At 35.4% G+C, this 25437-nt stretch overlaps 1 protein-coding gene across 2 annotated transcripts; it reads right to left on the reverse strand.

Annotated features, from left to right (window-relative positions):
* Window positions 1-5354: 5354 nt before the first annotated feature.
* On the reverse strand, window positions 5355-24588 carry LOC138320537 (serine/threonine-protein phosphatase 6 catalytic subunit). Of its 2 annotated transcripts, XM_069263566.1 has the most exons (10): window positions 24451-24588; window positions 19959-20054; window positions 19145-19210; window positions 13825-13892; window positions 11822-11895; window positions 11432-11511; window positions 8451-8570; window positions 7975-8064; window positions 7011-7068; window positions 5355-6554 (listed from the first exon to the last, which is right to left on the reverse strand). In XM_069263566.1, the coding sequence occupies exons 1-10, from the start codon at window positions 24517-24519 to the stop codon at window positions 6364-6366; spliced, it is 912 nt and encodes a 303-aa protein (XP_069119667.1). In that variant the 5' UTR covers window positions 24520-24588; the 3' UTR covers window positions 5355-6363. The 2 variants fall into 2 exon arrangements, with proteins under 2 accessions (XP_069119667.1, XP_069119666.1); XM_069263565.1 differs by lacking the exons at window positions 19145-19210; window positions 19959-20054; window positions 24451-24588 and adding exons at window positions 14792-14857; window positions 15605-15759.
* Between the last annotated feature and the right edge of the window lie 849 nt (window positions 24589-25437).

Here is a 25437-nt window from a genome sequence, read left to right on the forward strand (position 1 = left end):
CTAACCAGTTTGGAGCACGTGCGCGAGTTCGTGCATAGCTATATGATAGTACATGACCGAGACCACAGGGGCTTGTTACATTGCAAGACTGGGTCACAGGGGCACATGGTTCTAAGCGAGGGTTTAATGTAAGACTATTTAAAAATCTAATGATTGTATATGTCTTTAATTATACTTGATGAAAAAAATGAGTCAAAGACTCGTCTAACTTTTGGTCAAGTAAAATCGTTTCTATTAGTAATCACAATACTGAAATCTGAACGGGGAAAGAACATTAAAATATCCAATAATGAAGCAAGGACTAAATTAATTCCATATGTGATTAGAACTGAAAGGAAATTTTGATATAGTATGCTTGTAAAGTTGATTTGATCACTTTTGTAATGTTGGTATATTATGTATCCGTTCTTGGAGCACCTTATGACTACAGGTTTGCCATTTCGAGCACCAAACGAAAACGAGACTTGTTATTTAACTACAAAGTACATATTGCAACTGTTCGGGTTCAGTAAAGTATGAATATCACTATATACAAACTGGAAATTATGCATCATTACATGGTAGCCATCTCCTGCAGCCATGTAATGCTATTTCGGATAGGAAGACTGTCGGCAGACTCGGCACAAGACCTTGTACTTTTTAATCTCAGCACAAATGTCGTGGAAGTGTATTCAGATAAGTCATTAGTTAGTCCCTATTTTCAGCTTCCAGACACTTTCAAGTCTCAAACATTTTGGCTGCATCTATTAGACATGTTTAATGGCAAGCACCATATTGACCATCTCTTCGCCATGACACATAATACGATGGGCCCTACAAATACGAGGTCTTTTAATTATGTATCATGTTAGTTTTGTACTTGTCAATCTTAGACAGTATTCATAACGTGGAAGATCTTAATATCCCGTATTTTTGTGTGATTTTACGTAGTTTACCGTTATCATCCTTGACAATCCTGGTTGATTCTGACCTATCCGTAAAGTAACGCAACTACATCGTGTTGCGCCGCAACTAATCTGCACCAAACTGTATTCACCGTCACAGGGATCTGAGCAACTTCGCTAGCCAAAGGATTTAGTCCGATTCTGTAATAGAAAGAGAATCGGACTAATACCCTTGGCTAGCGAAGTTGGGATCTGAGAATAAGTTACAGACTATATAATAATGGACCCACCAGATTGCCCTAAAACCATTTTTAAACGTTTTGGAGGTCTAGATAAAAAACGATCAAAATAATACTCTACATGTTACTATATACTTACATGGTACCATATACTTTAAAACGTTTAAAAATGGTCTTAGGGCACTCTGGTGGGTCTATGATTATATAATCTATGAGTAATTCTCAGATCCCTGTGGTTGTGATAGGTAGTAACACGGCTTAATACATTCTAAAACGGTTTAGTTTGGACATACTACGATTGTTTGAACCGTAGTCAAATTTTCCAATATTTGCCACGGATATAAGAATACTACCAAGACTACGGCTACTATACAGAAACCTGTAGACCATTAAAGAATACCACGAATGGTACAGGTGTAAAGTTGAAAATGGACCCCGTTGAAAACTGATCTCGGATCATTTTTCAACATTGAAAAATAACTCCAAATGCCATTGAAAACTAACTTTAAGTGCACGTTTCACACATACGAACTCGTTTATCATTACGTAACCCAACGCTACAAACAAGATCTCGACAAACACTTTCCCAATGACTCGATCTAACATAGAGAAAAACAAGAGGCCCAGAGGGCCTGAATGTCAAAATTCAAGATCATTATTTTCAATGGCCAATATTCATTTTGTACATTTTCATCGATTTTGTTACGATAGTATGAAGCAAAAATGTGGAGAAATGTTCAAACTAAACATTACATATTTATCTAGATATCGATTGACTGACATTAACATTGTCCAGATGTTTTAACGTCGCAAAATAAACATACAGAAAAAAATCAAAAGACAAAATGTATTGCTTAACATTCTTAAAATGTAACCACTTAATGTTCTTAAAATGTAACTTGCATGTCCAACCTCAACGAAAATAGAACATGTATTTATAAATTATGATTATAAAAAGATAAAAAAACCCGGTAAAAATCATAATGTACATAGTACATGTACTACAAATGAATATGTATGATATAGTACTATATACATTTGTGTATGTAGAGTATGATTTTTACCGGTTTTTTATGTAGACCACTAAAACGTATAAAAATATTCTTAGGGCACTCCGGTGGGTCCATAATTATATAATCTGTAACTCATTCCCAGATCCCTGTGATTCGTAGCTAATCAGACGAGGTGATACATCATACATGTAGATATTTCATAACTAACAGAGTTATTGCCCTTTGCAATCACATAAGTATTAGACTGAGAACATGAAACCTTGGGTAAATTTTCATTGAAGATAATGAAACTATCAAACCAGATTGGAATTAGTTGACAGAAAATTGGAGTTAATGCCCTTTGTAATATCATTGTCTCTAAAAAGTTCACCCCTTGATATGACATTAAAATTTGTATATGTCAGGTGACTGTTAGGCCCCATGGGCCTGTTGTTGAAGTGTAGCTCAGTTACAACTTTGGATGACCACAACTGTGAGTGCTATTTATCTTCCTGTTTGTAAGATGTTGTATATTGAGGGTTGTTCCTTTCACAGGGCCATGGCCCTGTGGTTCTTTGATATGTTTGTGACGTGGAGTCCAGGTAAAATGACTTTCTGTGTTCCTATACATGATTATACAATTATTACATTCATTAGCTTGTGTGTTGTATGTGGTCTATGCATACAATTACTAAACCGGTTGGACTGCTTACAGCGAAAATTCACCAACAAGTTGTTATACCAACTATCATTCTGATAGACCCATACATCACATGTTGATTATATCCCCAAAATCTGGGATTTCAAACTAATATTCATACTTCATATAGCTTAATTGTATGATATATAAAGGTTTTAGCTTTATATGAACCAGAAGCAAAGACAACATCTTATTCAAAACGTAATCTGTTGAGGTCTTAGGTCTAGTTTCATTTTAGGCAGTCTCTTATGACAGAATCATTTTCAATGAGATTGCATCATTAATATGGTGGTACATCTTAGGGTGAAACTGGTGCTGCATCAATGCCACCATGTCTGAGAAATGATGTATATTTCAGTTACTGGAAAACTGGAGGCAGCTCAGGGGAAAACATCTGAACCAATCAAAGTCCTGCAAAGGCTTCCTTTGAAGACTACAGAGAAAGCGACGCTCTATTTCAAAGCCACAGTCAAACCACAGAGCACCATTATACGACTCTTTCAATATACAAGGACTAAACTACCAGTTCTTTCCTGTTGCCTCCAGTTTTACGATGAGATAGGAACCCCTAGAATATCGAGGATGCAGTTACTGTTAACCAGCTCATTACCATGGCAACTTCATTTCATGTTTTTCGGGTTTAATTCCGTGATTCTGTCTTGTATTGAAAGTTGACATTCTTCAATTTTCGCAAATTCATGTATAGTGTGAAATATACGCAAAATTTGATTAAACATTATTGGTTGTCATATTTTTGACATACATTGGTGTGTAACATACATTGGGTGTTCTAGCATATCCAGTGGTGCGCGTTATTGCTGTTGTATAATATGAAGAAAAGAATGTCCTAGTCCACGCTTTTTGTACCGGTTGCCATCACTATGGTAGCATATTTTGAATATATCCAATCAGCTTTTTAAAAATATCTTAATCAATTGATGCCACGAAGATGAATTTGAAGTGGAATAAAACAGGTTTTCATGAAGATGTTTTGTTTAGTTTTATATACAAATATTTCTCTTTTCTTGCTGACCTAATTACACTGAATAATGTTATGCTAATCGGTCTCACAAATAGGTTCATTCTAATGTGGTAATAAGCCAAAATGAGGCTTGTATCACTCACCTGGTTTGTAATGCCAAGTAATGTTCTGGATACAGATTCATTGTTTCTTTTTTGAAGGAATTGGAATATTTACCTCTAATTCCCCTATTGGGCCCCACCCCTCCTGCCCCCAGGGGGTCAGAGCCAAAATTTATACAAATTCTATTCCCCTTCCCCAAAGGATGTTTGTGGCCAAATTTGGTAACAATCCATGCAGAACTCTAGGACAAGTAGCGATTTATAGGGTTTACCTCTATTTCTCCTATTGGGCCCAGCCCCTCCTGCCCCCAGGGGCTCAGTTCCAAAATTTATGCAAGTTCTATTCCCTTTCCCCCCCCCCCAAGTATGTTTGTGGCCAAATTTGGTTACAATCCATGCAGAACTCTAGGACAAGTAGCCATGTATAGGATTTACCTCAAATTCCCCTATTTGGCCCGCCCCTCCTGCCCCCAGGGGCTCAGTTCTAAAATCTATACTAGTTCTATTCCCCTTTCCTCAAGGATGTTTGTGGCCAAATTTGGTCACAATCCATGCAGAACTCTAGGACAAGTAGCGATTTATAGGATTTACCTTTATTTCTCCTATGGGCCCTGCCCCTGGGGGCTCAGAGCCAAAATTGATACGAGTTCTGTTCCCCTTCCCCCAAGGATGTTTGTGGCCAAATTTGGTTACAATACATGCAGAACTCTATGACTAGTTGCGATTTAAAGGAAATATTGATGGACAGACAGACGGACAACGGAAGCCGCGCCATGACATAAGCTCACCGGCCCTTTGGGTCAGGTGAGCTAAAAATAAGGAAGCAAAGAATTCTTTGCAAGAAAATACTTGCTAAATGTATGACTATGAACTAAGGAGATTGGAGAAAGTTGGGTAACAAACTTTAATTGTCAAAATCCTAAATGTCTGCCTGTCAGCCATTTTTTTTTCCAATTGCTGCCGAATGAAATATGCAATACCAGGAATCAATGGAAACCTAGCTATTTGGCAACTCACTTAAAATGTCAAAGTCTAAGATGGCTGTCTGTCAGCCATCTTGTTTTTAAAATCCGCCTATATGGAATATGAATAACAAGGTACAAACAGAAACCTGTGGAGTTTGAAAAAGATTCCTACTTTCTGAGAAATAGTGATAACAAGAATTATTAAAGGACAGACAGACTGATACTGAACCATCAACAAAGGCAATATTGGATAATTCACCATCTGACGCTGCATCCTGGGCTCTTGTATTGAAAAGGTGATCGGGTAAATTACATTTTAAAAATAATTTTAAACGCTTATATGACATAAAAGAATTCCCATAGAAATAAGATATTTACGCAGGTAATTAACCTAATCACCTTTTTAATAACTGGACATTGTTGAACATCAAATAATTTGCTGTTCAGCAATTTGTTTCATTCAATGCCAAAACAAAATTTGGAAACTACTGTTAAAATAATAATGATTTATTTCCTCTATACATTATATACATCTTACAAATATCAAATCTGTACATCAATACATGCAATGGAGAACCACTGAACACGAATATCTAACCTTAATCATACCACACATTCAATCTCTCATACCTTCTCCTCTGTAAACATTACAAGACTGCAGGCTCAGCTGCCGTTGTATCTGTAAGATTGTGTATGTTACCTTATAAATGTATTAACTGTTGAGACAACCCCTTCATACATATAACATAATATCACATATTACAGTAAAACAGTTGTAAGAAAAGTTCACAAATCCTTGGTTCTAATTTCAAATTGAGAACTGAAGATACTAATGATTATGAACATTTATAATTAACACAGTAAAGTCTATAATTTACCTTGCATACAGAAAACTGATTTATAAACATTTCTTACAGAAGAGTTTCACACTTGTAGTAGTTAAAATGTATACAATCACTCACAATAAAAATCATGAAAGGCTATTAGTACTTGTTTCAATCAAAGTTTCTTGTCTTGCTGGGCAAGTTATGCAAGTTCAGTTTTTCTTGATTCATAAATGCATAAATCCATCTGATTTCATTTACTGGAATTGATATCTGCTTTACATGCAGGAGTCTCTTGTTTCTATTGAGAATACTGAATATGACTCTAGTAAACATGTATTAAAGGTGGTTATCAATGTTATCAGTGCTAGCTTTGTGTGTTCACTCAACAGTTACCATGGTAACATATATTGTTTGTGTACTAACCAAAGTAGTTTAAAATTGAGGATCAACTTAATTTAGATCATCACAATTCCAGTTAAACATTTCAAGACTGAAACAAATCTGATGCATACAAATCCATCTGAAGATAACCCTGTCTTTCATATCAAATCACAGCAGGTCCTACATTAGATAGACCTAGAATGACATCAGCACTGCTATACCCGACACATTGTCCGTTACCTTAATGGTCCTGTACGAGTATTTACAACTTTTATATGGTCATCACATATTTCTATAGAAAGTAGGGTGTCGTCGTGCGCGATGGTATCACACGTTCACTGTCGGGTACTGCTCGGAACAGTTTGGCCTCTCGTTGATCAGCGTCGTTGAAGGAAAGGACTGCCGCTATGTTTCCACACCTATAGCAGTAGTTAGGGGCTGACCACACCGTCACCAGCTTCTCATCAAACATGTACTTGTAACCTAAAACAGGTAACAAATACAGACACAAACATCACATAACATGTATTGATTCTTATGCTTCTACATTCTAAGATGACAGAGGTACATTTATATTTACAATATTATATTTCTGTTATGATTTGGCCATATGAATGAACTTATTAATCAACACATAAACACAAACATTCAATGGGTATAAAAACTTGGATTTTGTTTCTTTACCACTGAGAACATGTTACCTGGATTAATATCTTTCAGATTTTAAGTCAAATTGAAATTTTATTCTGCAGGCCTTACAGTTCATAGGCAAAAAGACCCAAATATTCTACCCAGAATGCATGGCATATTTTAATCACAAGAGATTCATAGGTACATGCATGTATAATACAAGTTCTCTATTGCTAGCAATATTAATCACATGTCTATTTGCCTGTACCCTTAATGAACATTAATACATATTGTGGAGGTGATTCTTACCTTCATGGACTAACTGATGTGCTCGGCATATCAACTTCAGGTTGTTTATGTGTACAAACTGAAAAGAGAATACATGTATATAATTATCAAACATCCACAATCACACACAACTCTAGGATATGTTACGCCTGTTTCCTAAACTGTTTCTTTGCTTAACTAAAGACGTAAACACATGACATCCATTAAAATATGTGACCTGACTATTTAAGTCATAAATCTGTCAAAGACAGATGTAGAAAATTTATTAGACGACAGCTTACAAAAGTTACTTACCTTAATATTCTACTTCAACGTGTTACTATAAATTATGTCTCCGCTTCAGAGAAATAAAATACATTTTCTGTGAAATTTTATTTTTCACATCATGTATGCAGTGTGCTCATATGCCTTACTCTTACATTCCGCATTCAGGACTATTGATGACCTTTACCACTGATGACCTTTACCACTGATGACCTTTACCATTAATGACCTTTTCCACTGATGACCTTTACCACTAATGACCTTTACCACTGATGACCTTTACCATTAATGACCTTTACCACTGATGACCTTTACCACTAATGGCCTTTACCACTGATGACCTTTACCACTAATGACCTTTACCACTGATGACCTTTACCACTGATGACCTTTACCACTGATGGCCTTTACCACTGATGGCCTTTACCACTGATGACCTTTACCACAGCTGATGACCTTTACCATTAATGGCCTTTACCACTGAGGACCTTTACCATTGATGAACTTTACCACTATGGATACACCATCCACAATAGACATCACACGTATACTTAATGTAAGTACTATAATTGTTGAATCCATACGATAGACAATAACATAAGTATTACAATTAAAAGACAAAATAGTTTCTATTTGTACAATAGTATATCAAATAAGATAATGTTCCTATAGGTAATAACCAATATTTCCTATTGAAAACTGAAGGTTTCGGATTACTTACTTCATTGGTGACTTTTGATCCAAACAGCCAACCAGCTCCCCGGGGACTGATTGCCCAAGTTTCCACATCCTCCGGGTCGGACCAAACCAGATGTACGCAAAGTTAAGGCAAATATAAAAATAATTCTTGTTTGTCAAAGTCATACATAACCTATTTTTTCTACAACAAGCTAATATTCTACTCTTGTATGTTTTGGGGAGCCAATTACTACTTGCAAATTTCTTGATAATTTGGAATTTCCTAGTACATTTTGCACCAAATTAAGAAGGGGTGTTTGGGCCTTAAATCAAATTAGTTTGTTGCGAAAAAACCACTGTTCACTATAAAGAAACATGGTGTAGTGGGCCTTTACTAAGTACCTGGTAGAAATTCTGTATTTGACATCAAGGACTTTGTTACCACATATTTATTTCCTACAGCTATTACTGTACATTTATCATCAACATGCTGGATACACAAGAAGACAATAAAAGGATATCACAGAAGGCTCCTTTGTGAGGGATTTCCTGGTTTCTCTCTATAGTTCGGATCTGGTCGATGGTCTTGATGTCTGGGGACAGACCGCCGTGAACACACAAGATACACTCGTCTATAATCTGTAGGGCAAGGAAATCAATCGGTCAATATGTTTGACACACATACATATCTCTAAGTATGTTAACATTTAGATTTTGTTTTCTGTTTTAAAATTATAAATACATGCATCATATAAGCAGGAAGAAACTTTTGACACATATACATATTCATAAGTATTTTTACATTTAGATTTTTTGTTTTTGTTTTATTTACATTATTACATCAGACATCCAATTACACATGTATAGGTGTTTTCAACTTGATATCATCTGTGAACAAGAGGCCCAGAGGGCCTGTATCGCTCACCTGGTTTGTAATGCTATGTAATGTTCTGAATATAAGTTCATTGTTTCTTTTCTAAAGGAATTTGAATATTTACCCCTAATTCCCCTATTGGGCCCCACTCTTTCTGCTCCAGGGGGTCAAAGCCAAAATTTATACGAATTCTGTTAACCTCAAGGATGTTTCTGGCCAAATTTGGTTACAATCCATGCAGAACTCTAGGACAAGTAGCGATTTTTAGGATTTACCTCTATTTCCCCTATTGGGCCCCGCCCCACCTGCCCCCAGGGAGGTCAGAGCCAAAATTTATACAAGTTTTGTTTCCCTTCCCCAAAGGATGTTTGTGGCCAAATTTGGTTACAATCAATGCAGAACTCTAGGACAAGTAGCGATTTATAGGATTTACCTCTATTTCCCCTATTGGGCAAGCCCCTCCTACCCCCGGGTGGTCAGAGCCAAAATTTATACAAGTTCTGTTCCCCTTTCCCCAAGGATGCTTCTGGCCAAATTTGGTTACAATCCATCCAGAACGCTAGGATAAGAAGCCCCATTTATAGGATTTACTTCTATTTCCCCTATTGGGCCTCGCCCCTCCTGCCCCCGGGGGGTCAGAGCCAAAATTTATACGAGTTCTGTTCCCCTTCCCTCAAGGATGTTTGTTACCAAATTTGGTTACAATCCATGCAGAACTCTAGGACAAGTAGCGATTTATAGGATTAACCTCTATTATCCCTATTGGGCCCCGCCCCTCCTGCCCCAGGGGGGTCAGGGTCACCATTTATGCAAAATCTGATCCCCCTTCCCCTAAGGAAGTTTCTGGCCAAATTTGGTTGCAATCCATGCAGAATTCTAGAACAAGTAGCGATTTATAGGATTTACCTCTATTACCCCTATTGGGCCCCGCCCCTCCTGCCCCAGGGGGGTCAGGGTCACCATTTATACCTGGTGAAAATTCTGCAAAATCTGATCCCCTTTCTCTAAGGAAGTTTCTGGCCAAATTTGGTTGCAATCCATGCAGAACTCTAGGACAAGTAGCGTTTTATAGGATTTACCTATGTGTTGACACACACATACATATCTCTAAGTATGTTAACATTTAGATTTTGTTTTCTGTTTTAAAATTATAAATACATGCATCATATAAGCAGGAAGAAACTTTTGACACATATACATATTCATAAGTATTTTTACATTTAGATTTTTTGTTTTTGTTTCATTTACATTATTACATCAGACATCCAATTACACATGTATAGGTGTTTTCAACTTGATATCATCTGTGAACAAGAGGCCCAGAGGGCCTGTATCGCTCACCTGGTTTGTAATGCTATGTAATGTTCTGAATATAAGTTCATTGTTTCTTTTCTAAAGGAATTTGAATATTTACCCCTAATTCCCCTATTGGGCCCCACTCTTTCCTGCTCCAGGGGGTCAAAGCCAAAATTTATACGAATTCTGTTAACCTCAAGGATGTTTCTGGCCAAATTTGGTTACAATCCATGCAGAACTCTAGGACAAGTAGTGATTTTTAGGATTTACCTCTATTTCCCCTATTGGGCCCCGCCCCACCTGCCCCCAGGGAGGTCAGAGCCAAAATTTATACAAGTTTTGTTTCCCTTCCCCAAAGGATGTTTGTGGCCAAATTTGGTTACAATCAATGCAGAACTCTAGGACAAGTAGCGATTTATAGGATTTACCTCTATTTCCCCTATTGGGCCCGCCCCTCCTACCCCCGGGTGGTCAGAGCCAAAATTTATACAAGTTCTGTTCCCCTTTCCCCAAGGATGCTTCTGGCCAAATTTGGTACAATCCATCCAGAACGCTAGGATAAGAAGCCCGATTTATAGGATTTTACTTCTATTTCCCCTATTGGGCCTCGCCCCTCCTGCCCCCAGGGGGTCAGAGCCAACATTTATACGAGTTCTGTTCCCCTTCCCTCAAGGAATGTTTTGTTACCAAATTTGGTTACAATCCATGCAGAACTCTAGGACAAGTAGCCATTTATAGGATTAACCTCTATTATCCCTATTGGGGGCCCGCCCCTCCTGCCCCAGGGGGGTCAGGGTCACCATTTATGCAAAATCTGATCCCCTTCCCCTAAGGAAGTTTCTGGCCAAATTTGGTTGCAATCCATGCAGAATTCTAGGACAAGTAGCGATTTATAGGATTTACCTCTATTACCCCTATTGGGCCCCGCCCCTCCTGCCCCAGCGGGCTCAGGGTCACCATTTATGCAAAATCTGATCCCCTTCCTCTAAGGAAGTTTCTGGCCAAATTTGGTTGCAATCCATGCAGAACTCTAGGACAAGTAGCGTTTTATAGGATTTACCTCTATTATCCCTATTGGGCCCCGCCCCTCCTGCCCCAGGGGGGTCAGGGTCACCATTTATGCAAAATCTGATCCCCTTCCCCTAAGGAAGTTTCTGACCAAATTTGGTTGCAATCCATGCAGAACTCTAGGACAAGTAGCGATTTAAAGGAAATGTTGACGGACGGACGCCGGACGCCGCGCCATATGCCCTTCGGGCCAGGTGAGCTAAAAATCATTAAACAAAGACTTAATGACAAATGAACTTTCGTTTACTAGTGTGATACTTACAGCTGATACTGTCAACAAATCAAACACTTTACAACAGTACCGCCACGCATTGGCATTTCCATATTTGGTTTGACATTCATCTGCAAAAATTTAAAAAGACTTAGTTTCAGCATCCATACAATACACTTTAACCCTTGACTGAGTTAAGGTCCACTTTTATTATTGATAAGCACAACAAAATGATGTGTCTCATGTTTCCATATACATGTACTGGTACATGTACTTAGAATTCTCTGTTCCCAACACAGAATATCTTGAGATATACTGTTAAATGATCTTCCCTGAAAAGCATCAGATTTTTGTTATTCACACTAAATCATCATTTGATAATCACAGTTTATTGTTATTTACTATAATGTTCTATGTCACAGATGTGTTGTTTGTTCTCACCATAAAACCCATAGATTTGTGTAATTTGTCTACTTTCATGGTTTCCTCGTAATAATGTGATCTTGTCTGGCCATCTGAAATACAGTAACACATGTATGTAATGAATAAATGACATTTGGTTAGTTGATACCTATAATCTGTAAGCAAGTCAAATAATGTATGATGAATATCACATGAATGACAAAATTCTGATAAAAAAATGATTTTCAAAAGAAACAAGGACATAGTCATTCAGATCCCCCGCCAATAAAGATATCAAAGCTGAAGTAAGTTTGATTGTGGAGACTTATGTGTATGAAAAAAAACCGGAAAAAGTGCAAAAAATGAAAACCTAAAAATAGCAAAAGGTACTACTAGACCATAAAATGAATGTGTCTATGAAGTGGAAATATCTCTGCTGGTTTTAGACTTATGCTCCGGAAATGAACCTGCTACAAAAATATGATATTTTCAGCAATGTTTCTATGGTTACAGAAAAAAGCACAAAAAGTGAAAACCTAAAAATAGCAAAAGGCACTACTAGACCATAAGAACAATGTGTCTATGAGGTTTCATGGAAATATCTCTGCTGGTTTTAGAGTTGTGCTCCGGAAACGATTCTTACACAAAAATCTGCCATTTTCAGCAATGTTTCCATGGTTACAGAAAACAGTACAAAAAGTGAAAACCTTAAAATAGCAAAAGGCACTACTAGACCATAAGACTAATGTACCTACGGAGTTCCGTGCATATATCTCAACCAGTTTTCCAGTTATGCTGCGGAAACGAACCTGGTACAAAAATATGATATTTCAGCAATGTTTCCATGGTAACGGAAAAGGTACAAAAAATGAAAACCTTAAAATAGCAAAAGGCACTACTAGACCATAAGGCCAATGTGTCTATGAAGTTTCATGGAAATATCTCTGCTGGTTTTAGAGTTGTGCTCCGGAAACGATTCTTTCACAAAAATCTGCCATTTTCAGCAATGTTTCCATGGTTACAGAAAAAAGTACAAAAAGTGAAAACCTTAAAATAGCAAAAGGCACTACTAGACCATAAGACTAATGTGCCTATGGAGTTCCGTGCATATATCTCAACCGGTTTTCCAGTTATGCTCCAGAAACGAACCTGGTACAAAAATATGATATTTTCAGCAATGTTTCCATGGTAACGGAAAAGGTACAAAAAATGAAAACCTAAAAATAGCAAAAGGCACTACTAGACCATAAGACCAATGTGTGTATGAAGTTTCGTGGAAATATCTCTACTGGTTTTAGAGTTATGCTCCGGAAACCATTCGTATGAACGGACGGACGGACTGACGGACGGACAGACGGACGGAACCCATTTGTATATCCCCCGCCAACTTCGTTGGGCGAGGGATAATTAAACATGTCTGTGGCTTACTTAACTACAAAGGGGGATAACATGGTTTCAAATTCCTTACTATAAAGGGAAATAAATGGCTGTGTTTAAGATATACCAACATATCTTATTTCTCTTAAGAACAATGAGAGATCTCTTTTTAATTACCGTTACCAGCATATCACTTGTTTCAAAAACAATAACCCAATTCTGAATAGAGATGACTTTCCAGCTAAACTCTAATTTCCAACCCAAATCTGAATAGAGATGACTTTCCAGCTATTCTTTAATTTTCAACCCAATTCTGAATAGAGATGACTTTCCAGCTATTCTTTAATTTCCAACCCAATTCTGAATAGAGATGACTATCCAGCTAAACTAATTTCCAACCCAAATCAGAATAGAGATGACTTTCTAGCTAAACTTTAATTTCCAACCCAAATCTGAATAGAGATGACTTTCTAGCTAAACTTTAATTTCCAACCCAAATCTGAATAGAGATGACTTTCTAGCTATTCTCTTATTTCCAACCCAATTCTGAATAGAGTTTACTTTCTAGTTATACTCGATCTAATTTCCAATAATTACAATGGCAGATAACCGAACAGATTTCCAACTGATCTCCAGGCAATCTGCTATGAAGGGAGACAACTTACCGAGCTTTCAATGTGAGTAGAAGTGTGAATGTCTCTAAACTATAGTATCCTCTGTCAACAAAGTCACCCTAAATTAAAAAAGATTTATGTAGTTTGTATTTAAATATACACTTACTGATAAAACCTTATAACAAAATCAACCTGAAATAACTAAATATGTATAGTGTATTTAAATATACACTCACTTATAAAACAGATATGCTAAATTTCATTGGATCTGGTAATCATTAGATAATGACAATAATTAAAAACTGAGAGTAATTTTAGTCATACATGTAGGACGACCATGTTATAGAAACATTGTGCAGTAGCTGCACTGTCAACATTATTTATCATAATCAAATTTATGGAAGCTTAGTTTAGGAATGATTTTTGTTGTTTGTTATTTACTGGTGTGTAAACTGCATTTTTTGTTCACATAAAAAATCTGTACAAAAAAATGAAGTTTACACACCAGTAAACAACAAACAATAAAAATCATTCCTTATATTTACATTTCGACCGACCATTTCATTTGAAATAAATGTTTAAATAAAATAAAACTCTGTTTTTCCAATGTTATATATACAATTGTTGGAACAGCTGGTCAATTGATGGAATCCCGGAACAGCTGGCTTCAATTTGGCGGGAAATGTTGTCAAATTCAGAGAGTACACAAAATATAGTTCCACATTAACTTTATCTTTTTTCATCCCATTTACACAATATTTGTTAATTTTTTTATTTGCTGATATATAATTTAAGATTTACATTACATTCATACATGCAATATATTGAAGATTTTTCATACAGGTACAACCGGTCGAACCGGATGCGCATTCACACTACTTGGGGAAGTCAGTGTTTTATTGTGTGTATTCTTGCGCGGCAACCACTGCGGTTACGCAAGTGTAATTGATTTCTTGGTTGATAAGGTTATATAGCAAAGAGAAAACGGAAATGTAAATATTGTTTTTATATCCCTTACCATAAATATGTAGTTTGTGTCTGGGGCCTGTCCTCCTGTCCGGAACAATTCCATGAGGTCATAGAACTGGGAGAAAAGAAACAAACACAAGTATGAAAAATATTATATCCTATTCTATATTGAAACTATGTTTAAAAGTTGTTACAAAAATTCTTCTGTTTTTTTTTTTTTTTCTTTTTGTGTTGTTGTTTTTCTTTTTACTATTTTTTTTTTTGTCTATAATGACCTTAAAGTGAAAAGTCAGGCAGAGAAAACCAGTCTAGGAGCATTCATTGGACTTATAATAAGTCTTTACATGTCAAAACAATGATAAAGTTCTGCTTATGTTGTCCAGTTTTGACCTTTGAAATTATGAAAAAGCCCCGTGTAAATTAAATTTAGCACACATAAATTACCAAAAACTAAATTCACCCAACTCTTTGAAAGCGAGACTGTGTGGAAATATCATCAAGTACATAGCCAGCTGGGAGGACGTTTTAGGATTTCTATTATGTAAATAAATTTCCTCGCATGCAGAACAATTTTGATGGAAAACTTTATTTTTCTATTATACTGGATATCTTAACACCATTTTTACCGACTTTAGCGTTCTTTGCTAGACTATTCAGTATTTACTTTAATAAAGTTCAAGAATATGCATGGTAAAGATACATATATATATATATATATAACACTAAATGTTATCAGTTGATATTTTTCATAACTGAATGCCGATTAAAATCATTTAAAGTGCATTAACATTATCATATGGTTTTCACTAGGAATTTAAAAGCTGACTTAAAGCTATAGAGAAATATAAGTTTAGATACTAACCTGTCCGTGAATGTCGCCACAGACTGTAACTGGTGTGGACACCGGCTGGACATTGGATTCCTCCAGCAATAACTCGCACACCATGTCACATAATTTCTGCAATCAGAAAAAACAACATTTTTAGTTACAAAATAAAATACTTATTGTGTATATCAACTTTTTCTAACTTGACCCCGAATTTTTTCCTTCCGGTAAATGAACATCAATCAGTCCAAGTGACGTCACACTCACCGGAATGACATCATGTTTACGATATCAAAACTCTCTTATGGCTTATATATAGCTCATGGCAAAGGTATGTATTTTTAATAATTCTTTGATATGTATTTATTGGTTTTTTTTACTTTTAGTAATTCCATATTGTTTATCTTTTCCTGCACATCAAAGAAGCATCTCGCTCTGATCAAAACCAAGTAAATAATAGACATTTTCCATCTGTTATAAATATATATTATGCCATCTGTAAGGAAATGGTTGCAGGATAAACAGAATATACGGTATTTTACAATACAAGTTTAATTTTGATGTTTGACACAGAAAGCTGAGATGACTCAGCAAAGCCTCGTCATCTTGGCTTTCCAAGTCTTTAACCAAAATAAACCTTCTATTGTAAGATTGTATTTCTCTATATAGGCATATAAATGAAAATACATAAATAGAAACGCCTGAAACTGGCTAGGGGTGTGGTGGCCGGGTGGTTAACATGTCTGAACGATAGCGATAGCGATATATAGCTATAATAGCTATTTATAGCTATACAAAACTAGCGAAAAACAACATTTCTGGAGATAAAAATGCTTGCGCTAAAAACCGACTCCTGACACTTGCAGGGAATGTGTATAATGATCATTTGAACACTATGCAACCACTTTTCGTTCAAACAATAGAGCAATAATTAACTTAATTATACCTCATCAAAACTGCTTTTATGTTTGAATGTTCATTATAAACAACCACTGCATGTTTCAGGAGTCGGTTTTGAGCGGAAGCATTTTTATTTTCAAAAAGGTTGTTTACCGTCAAGTTTTGTATAGCTATAAATAGCTATTTTAAGGGCGCAGCCCTTTGTGCCCGAAGGCCACGAAGTGCGAAGCACTTCTAAGGTAACACATAGATACACAAAAATATAAGAAAAAACACAATATTCAAAATTCAATCCTACACACTGACAGCTTCAGTTTGCGGCTGCCATTTTTTCATACATGAGGAAATTGTGCATTGCTCCGGTACTGCTCTCCCAAGTAAAATATATATTTAACTAATGCAAATACATAACAGGAGTAATTAAACATTTTTTTTATTATTTTTTAAATAATAATAATAACACTTTGAAAATTAGAAGCTATAGAATGGAGTTAAAATATATATCTACCAAGGCGAAGATGAGCACAAGAAGTCATGACGTCACATTACATCAAACAAATGGCTGCGAAATCATAGGATTGGCATATGCGGCACTCCAGGCCTGAATGAACACAGAAATTCTGAATCTGCTAGACAATTTATTACATCATATTCTTCTATAGTTTAAAGTACCCTCCTTTTATTTCTAGATTATGTCTTCTACATGAAATTAGAAATTTAAAATAAACAGGCAGAGCTTCGCTCTTCCTATGCCGAGTGTGCTATGATTCTTATTAAAACATCTGGCTGCGCCCTTTAAGTAGTGGTGTGCCCCCACGCGGTATTATCGGTATTTTTACGATATATCCAGGTTCATTTTGAAAAAGATATGTATCGCGGTACGATTTAGTCGGCAATCAAGTTTCCACGCGCGATATTTATTCCGTGCGCATTTTTCCGTTATATTTCAGTGAAAATTTTCGTTTTTTGACGGGGAATATTTTTTAAAACTGAGGCAATATTTGTATAAGAGAATATTAAAACTGAAGATAATATATAGTTTCACAACATTTCTGACCAAATGGACAGGTTTTAAGGTGGATTTTTGGGGAGGTTGCCTACGTTAGCATATTTTGCATGGATACTGGTGCTTTGATTAACGTTTTCACAAAATGGCGTGGCACGCCTTCGAGGCACGGTATGATAACATCGTAATATACAATCCGATATAAAGCATAGGCGCGTTGTTATGTCTCGCATTTTGGCTCTTATCAGTCCGTGCTAATACGGCGCTGACAACGAATAGCTAACCGAGCGAAAGCAGCGCTGGGTTGCTCGTTTGTGTTCGGCATAGCGATTACAATCGTGGACGACGGACTGGTTCCAGGGAATCCTGACAGGACTCATTTGCGTCGCCATCACCCAGCTACGGAGTCCCGTCCAGTAGTAACGTTAAGTGTTTACAAAACATCGAGCGGAAGTAACACAGACATTATCTCGCATTTTATAGATAAAAACAAGAATAAAAGTGATATATTGACAAAACATTTATTTCATACTCTTTTTAGGTGATTGACAGAAAAAAACCATGCAAGTCTTATTATACAAAAAATAATACCAAAATATCATGATATGTATCATAATACACTTATGATGTATCGTGATATATCGCGATACAAAATTTTTCTCGATACCCATCCCTACCTTAAAGGCTTTGCCTTCAGTCATATTAGCTATATATCGCTATAATAGCAATAATTTTACATGTGCCCAACCTGCTTATATATAACTGTAATCACTTTACCAGGTTGGGGAAAACCACTAAGATAAGATAGATAAGATAAGATAAGTTTATTTCTGGTTCAGGACTTATATGTAAAGTCCTCTATACCAGACTCAGACAAAATATAGAGTTTACAGTTAATACATTTTTATCCGGTAATAATAATAAATTAATGATGTATAAAGGCTTTGTAGTTGTATAAGAGTTCTTGTTCTTTCCAATGTTTGTCTAACGCATTTTTGAAGGAGTTTATATTTGGCGCCATCACTACATTCTCTGGTAGATCGTTCCATATCTTAGTAGCTCTTAGTGAAAAAAAGTTTCTCCTAATCTCATAGTTTGATCTTGTATGGAATAGCTTCCTCCTATGCCCCCTGCTGCTCTCGCGGTCCGTTGCATCTTTCCACAACAAACAATAAAAATCATTCCTTATATTTACATTTCGACCGACCATTTCATTTGAAATAAATGTTTAAATAAAATAAAACTCTGTTTTTCCAATGTTATATATACAATTGTTGGAACAGCTGGTCAATTGATGGAATCCCGGACGACAGCTGGCTTCAATTTGGCGGGAAATGTTGTCAAATTCAGAGAGTACACAAAATATAGTTCCACATTAACTTTATCTTTTTTCATCCCATTTACACAATATTTGTTAATTTTTTTATTTGCTGATATATAATTTAAGATTTACATTACATTCATACATGCAATATATTGAAGATTTTTCATACAGGTACAACCGGTCGAACCGGATGCGCATTCACACTACTTGGGGAAGTCAGTGTTTTATTGTGTGTATTCTTGCGCGGCAACCACTGCGGTTACGCAAGTGTAATTGATTTCTTGGTTGATAAGGTTATATAGCAAAGAGAAAACGGAAATGTAAATATTGTTTTTATATCCCTTACCATAAATATGTAGTTTGTGTCTGGGGCCTGTCCTCCTGTCCGGAACAATTCCATGAGGTCATAGAACTGGGAGAAAAGAAACAAACACAAGTATGAAAAATATTATATCCTATTCTATATTGAAACTATGTTTAAAAGTTGTTACAAAAATTCTTCTGTTTTTTTTTTTTTTTTTTCTTTTTGTGTTGTTGTTTTTCTTTTTACTATTTTTTTTTTTGTCTATAATGACCTTAAAGTGAAAAGTCAGGCAGAGAAAACCAGTCTAGGAGCATTCATTGGACTTATAATAAGTCTGTACATGTCAAAACAATGATAAAGTTCTGCTTATGTTGTCCAGTTTTGACCTTTGAAATTATGAAAAAGCCCCGTGTAAATTAAATTTAGCACACATAAATTACCAAAAACTAAATTCACCCAACTCTTTGAAAGCGAGACTGTGTGGAAATATCATCAAGTACATAGCCAGCTGGGAGGACGTTTTAGGATTTCTATTATGTAAATAAATTTCCTCGCATGCAGAACAATTTTGATGGAAAACTTTATTTTTCTATTATACTGGATATCTTAACACCATTTTTACCGACTTTAGCGTTCTTTGCTAGACTATTCAGTATTTACTTTAATAAAGTTCAAGAATATGCATGGTAAAGATACATATATATATATATATAACACTAAATGTTATCAGTTGATATTTTTCATAACTGAATGCCGATTAAAATCATTTAAAGTGCATTAACATTATCATATGGTTTTCACTAGGAATTTAAAAGCTGACTTAAAGCTATAGAGAAATATAAGTTTAGATACTAACCTGTCCGTGAATGTCGCCACAGACTGTAACTGGTGTGGACACCGGCTGGACATTGGATTCCTCCAGCAATAACTCGCACACCATGTCACATAATTTCTGCAATCAGAAAAAACAACATTTTTAGTTACAAAATAAAATACTTATTGTGTATATCAACTTTTTCTAACTTGACCCCGAATTTTTTCCTTCCGGTAAATGAACATCAATCAGTCCAAGTGACGTCACACTCACCGGAATGACATCATGTTTACGATATCAAAACTCTCTTATGGCTTATATATAGCTCATGGCAAAGGTATGTATTTTTAATAATTCTTTGATATGTATTTATTGGTTTTTTTTACTTTTAGTAATTCCATATTGTTTATCTTTTCCTGCACATCAAAGAAGCATCTCGCTCTGATCAAAACCAAGTAAATAATAGACATTTTCCATCTGTTATAAATATATATTATGCCATCTGTAAGGAAATGGTTGCAGGATAAACAGAATATACGGTATTTTACAATACAAGTTTAATTTTGATGTTTGACACAGAAAGCTGAGATGACTCAGCAAAGCCTCGTCATCTTGGCTTTCCAAGTCTTTAACCAAAATAAACCTTCTATTGTAAGATTGTATTTCTCTATATAGGCATATAAATGAAAATACATAAATAGAAACGCCTGAAACTGGCTAGGGGTGTGGTGGCCGGGTGGTTAACATGTCTGAACGATAGCGATAGCGATATATAGCTATAATAGCTATTTATAGCTATACAAAACTAGCGAAAAACAACATTTCTGGAGATAAAAATGCTTGCGCTAAAAACCGACTCCTGACACTTGCAGGGAATGTGTATAATGATCATTTGAACACTATGCAACCACTTTTCGTTCAAACAATAGAGCAATAATTAACTTAATTATACCTCATCAAAACTGCTTTTATGTTTGAATGTTCATTATAAACAACCACTGCATGTTTCAGGAGTCGGTTTTGAGCGGAAGCATTTTTATTTTCAAAAAGGTTGTTTACCGTCAAGTTTTGTATAGCTATAAATAGCTATTTTAAGGGCGCAGCCCTTTGTGCCCGAAGGCCACGAAGTGCGAAGCACTTCTAAGGTAACACATAGATACACAAAAATATAAGAAAAAACACAATATTCAAAATTCAATCCTACACACTGACAGCTTCAGTTTGCGGCTGCCATTTTTTCATACATGAGGAAATTGTGCATTGCTCCAGTACTGCTCTCCCAAGTAAATATATATTTAACTAATGCAAATACATAACAGGAGTAATTAAACATTTTTTTATTATTTTTTAAATAATAATAATAACACTTTGAAAATTAGAAGCTATAGAATGAAGTTAAAATATATATCTACCAAGGCGAAGATGAGCACAAGAAGTCATGACGTCACATTACATCAACAAATGGCGCGAAATCATAGGATTGGCATATGCGGCACTGCAGGCCTTGAATGAACACAGAAATCTGAATCTGCTAGACAATTATTACATCATATTCTTCTATAGTTTAAAGTACCTCCTTTTATTTCTAGATTATGTCTTCTACATGAAATAGAAAATAAAATAAACAGGCAGAGCTTCGCTCTTCCTATGCCGTGCATGATTCATATTAAAACATCTGGCTGCGCCCTTTAAGTAGTGGTGTGCGGTATTATCGGTATACCGATATATCCAGGTTCATTTTGAAAACGATACGTATCGCGGTACGATTTAGTCGCATCAGTTCACTCGGAATTATTCGGGGATTTTCCGTATATTTCAGTGAAAATTTCGTTTTTGACGGGAAATATTTTTAAAATGAGAATTTGTATAAAAATTAAAACTAAAATATATATTTTAACAACATTTCAGACAAATGTACAGGTTAAGATGGATTTTTGGGATGTTATCATACGTAGATTATGATTGATCTTGTGCTTAGTAACGTTTCAAAATGGCGGCCTTCATAGGCACGAATGATAACCTCGTAAAAAATCCGAAGCAAAGGCGGTTGTATGGCAGCATTTTGGCCTTACAGTACGTAAAGGGGAAAGAAATAACGAGGAAAGCATCGCTGGATGTCGATTGTGTACGGCAATCGTTAAATGTAGTGGCGGAACAAGGAACCTGACGACTCATTTGCGTCGCCATCACCCAGCTACTGAGTCCCGTCCAGTAGTAACGTTAAGTGTTTACAAAACATCGAGCGGAAGTAACACAGACATTATCTCGCATTTTATAGATAAAAACAAGAATAAAAGTGATATATTGACAAAACATTTATTTCATACTCTTTTTAGGTGATTGACAGAAAAAAAACATGCAAGTCTTATTATACAAAAATAATACCAAAATATCATGATATGTATCATAATACACTTATGATGTATCGTGATATATCGCGATACAAAATTTTTCTCGATACCCATCCCTACCTTAAAGGCTTTGCCTTCAGTCATATTAGCTATATATCGCTATAATAGCAATAATTTTACATGTGCCCAACCTGCTTATATATAACTGTAATCACTTTACCAGGTTGGGGAAAACCACTAACTTGCATATTATACTGCAAACTGGAGTATTATACCCCAATTGGAGTATGGATTTGTTACTAAAAATAGATAAAAATGTTCTAAAATGAACTTTTCCCAAACATTTTCACAAATTGCATTTATTTAACTTTGAAACAGAATACAAATGCAAAATTATATTTATTTGCATGTCGGAAAGTATTGAAAATAGATGCAATACTTTGAGAAAAGTTGCATCAAGTTACTAAGTAACAAACAGGTTGGGCACAACCCTGCATATGGGTAACAGTTACCCATTTGAGTAACGGTTACCTGTTTGAGTAATCAATAAGTTACCCAAATGAGGAATATTTTGTAAGAAAAATGCATGAATTTTTTTAAAACTTTTTTATCAAAAAAGGGCGTAATAATTTTGACATAGCACCATTACTAACATAATATAGTACATTATTAATCAAAATGGGACAAACTTCATTGTCTCAATTTCGGTAAAAGTCACAAAATAAACCACCTCCATTGCTTACTATGTTGCTAAAAATAGAAACCAGGTAAAACTCATTCAACCATGACATTTGCACTGAATTTCCATGATAGCTATACACTGAAGTCAATGGAGAGCACCTAAATTGTCATCTTACAACAAAGTTAGACAACAGATTTTGATATTTCACCCACAGAAGCATAGAGTCTTAGATCAGTTGTAAGGCATTCTGAAAATTATGACGCCCTTTTTTGATAATAATTTTTAAAACAACATTATGCATTTTCTTTTCACATAATTACTTAATTGAATAACTTATTGATTACTGCAAACAGGTACTGTAACTGTTACTCAAATGGGTCAGTTGTAAGGCATTCTGAAAATTATGACGCCCTTTTTTGATAATAATTTTTATAACAACATTATGCATTTTCTTTTCACATAATTACTCAATTGGGTAACTTATTGATTACTGCAAACAGGTACTGTAACTGTTACTCAAATGGGTAACTGTTACCCATATGCAAGGTTGTGCCCAACCTGACAAACGCTTCTACTGCATAAATTTTAGTCAAATGTACTTTATCTTGGCATATATTAATGCGATTTTTTGAAAAGTATAGCAAAAGTTGAGATTTCAGTGATTTAAGCTATTTTTAGTAACAAATCCATACTCCAATTGGGGTATAATACTCTAGTTTGAGTATAATATACGCAAGTTGGTGGTTTTCCCCGACCTGTTTACATTAGGCTATAGCCCGAGATACTCTGGCCCTGACACCAGACTTAGACATTATAACAGACAGATGTCTGGCGTAGGGCCAGAGCGCAGTAGTACTCGAAAACCTGGAATAAGCCGACACTGTTTGGTATCGGGTCAGGTCATCTCCGATTCAGACTGACCACCGAGAAGCATCACTAACCTTAGTCTATTAAACAAATGAATATTATATCTACCCAAATATGGCAATCCGTCGAGATTAAAGGTGATTTGCATACTACGAGAAAATGGCGATGACGACGACAAGGGAAATTTAAAGTTGCGGAAAAGAAACTACTGTGTTGACACTATAGAACGTGCATATGTGATGAAATTGATGACTATGAGTAGATAAATTATTCATTTGTTGAAAAGACCAAGGTAAGTGGCGATTCTCGGTGGTAATATTCTGTAAGAAGTCTGAATTATCATGACATATTATACTCAAAGTATAATATTCAAATAAATTATATTCAGTTTAAAGGCAAATTATCGCAGTTTCTCTTCTTTTTTTTTTAAATTTAATTAGGCCTAGATCTGTTTCTTGCATATTTTTTGGTAATCGTATTTTCGTTTCAATTTCAAACGACCGGACTTCGACACTGTCAGGAATGAAAGTTAAAAAATAGAGATAGTCAAAGATACAATACAGATTGTTATTAACAAACACAATTCCTCTTTGAAATAGAACCTGTTACGATATAGATTACAGAATAATGCTACCTTTAAATCATTTTCTGGAAGGTATTTGCAATCCTTCGCAATGCCTATCCATTTCTCGATGTCCGCCATTTTTGTTTGTATGGAACCAAAGGAAAGATAAAAGGCCTTCTCTGATTGGCTGGTTATCAGTAAGTCACCTAATGTCTAAATTTAGTTTTTTTTTCTTGTTTTAGGGTGCACGTGCCTTCATTTTACACAAATCAAAATCACCCCATTGTATAAATGAAGATGTGAAAATCCTAACTTATTTCTTTTTTGAAATATGTATTGATTCAAAAGAAATCGCCATTTTTTGCAATCTGATTAAAACAGCTCTTCAATATAGAGCCTACTTAGTATATTCATTGAAATATTTTTGGATTTTTGAAAAATAATACTTCTACAAAGCAGTCAGATTAAAAAAAATGTAGCAGTTCAGAATTCAGTGTTAACCATATGTTTTTGGGCCTTTCAAACATAATGTATATAGGAAAACCAGAGCTGCCATTTAAGGCTCTTTAAATATACAGATGTACATGTACATGTATACATACACTTCATCATATATATATATGCAGAGGCTATCTAAATCTTTGATATATTTAAATACAATTTCTTGTGCAGCCTTTACATAAAGCACTATATTTGGAGTTCATTAATTACATCAGAAACATATATACATAGAGATTGGAAACTCCTTCTATGTCTTTGTTGACAGGCAGAGGGACCTCCGCGGTTTATAGGCATTTTGCCTTGGCTTACTACTTTTAAGTGTATTCTTTTAAACATGATATTTTTTCATTAACACAAAGTTAAAACATTATATCATAGTTTGATGTGTTCAGTTTTCCCCGATAGATGTTATCTAGTATGATTTTTGAAAGCACGGAAATAAGCAATTTTACCCGGTTTTTCGAAAATCAGGCATTCGAAACTAGAAGAGCGTTTTGTTTAATTAATAAATAAGTTAAAATATTTTTTTTTTATCCAAAATCGTAAATTTACTCA

Source organism: Argopecten irradians, chromosome 4, assembly GCF_041381155.1.
Source record: "Argopecten irradians isolate NY chromosome 4, Ai_NY, whole genome shotgun sequence".
Lineage (NCBI taxonomy): Eukaryota > Metazoa > Mollusca > Bivalvia > Pectinida > Pectinidae > Argopecten > Argopecten irradians.

Coding starts and splice junctions, on each gene's coding strand:
- LOC138320537 (XM_069263566.1), bottom strand. CDS start 24,519: ATGGCGGACATCGAGAAATGGATAGGCATTGCGAAGGATTGCAAATAC. Junction 20,055..24,450: donor TTCCAGAAAATGATTTAAAG/GTAGCATTATTC, acceptor TTCTGATTGCAG/AAATTATGTGACATGGTGTG. Junction 11,512..11,821: donor ACAAATCTATGGGTTTTATG/GTGAGAACAAAC, acceptor AAATTTTTGCAG/ATGAATGTCAAACCAAATAT.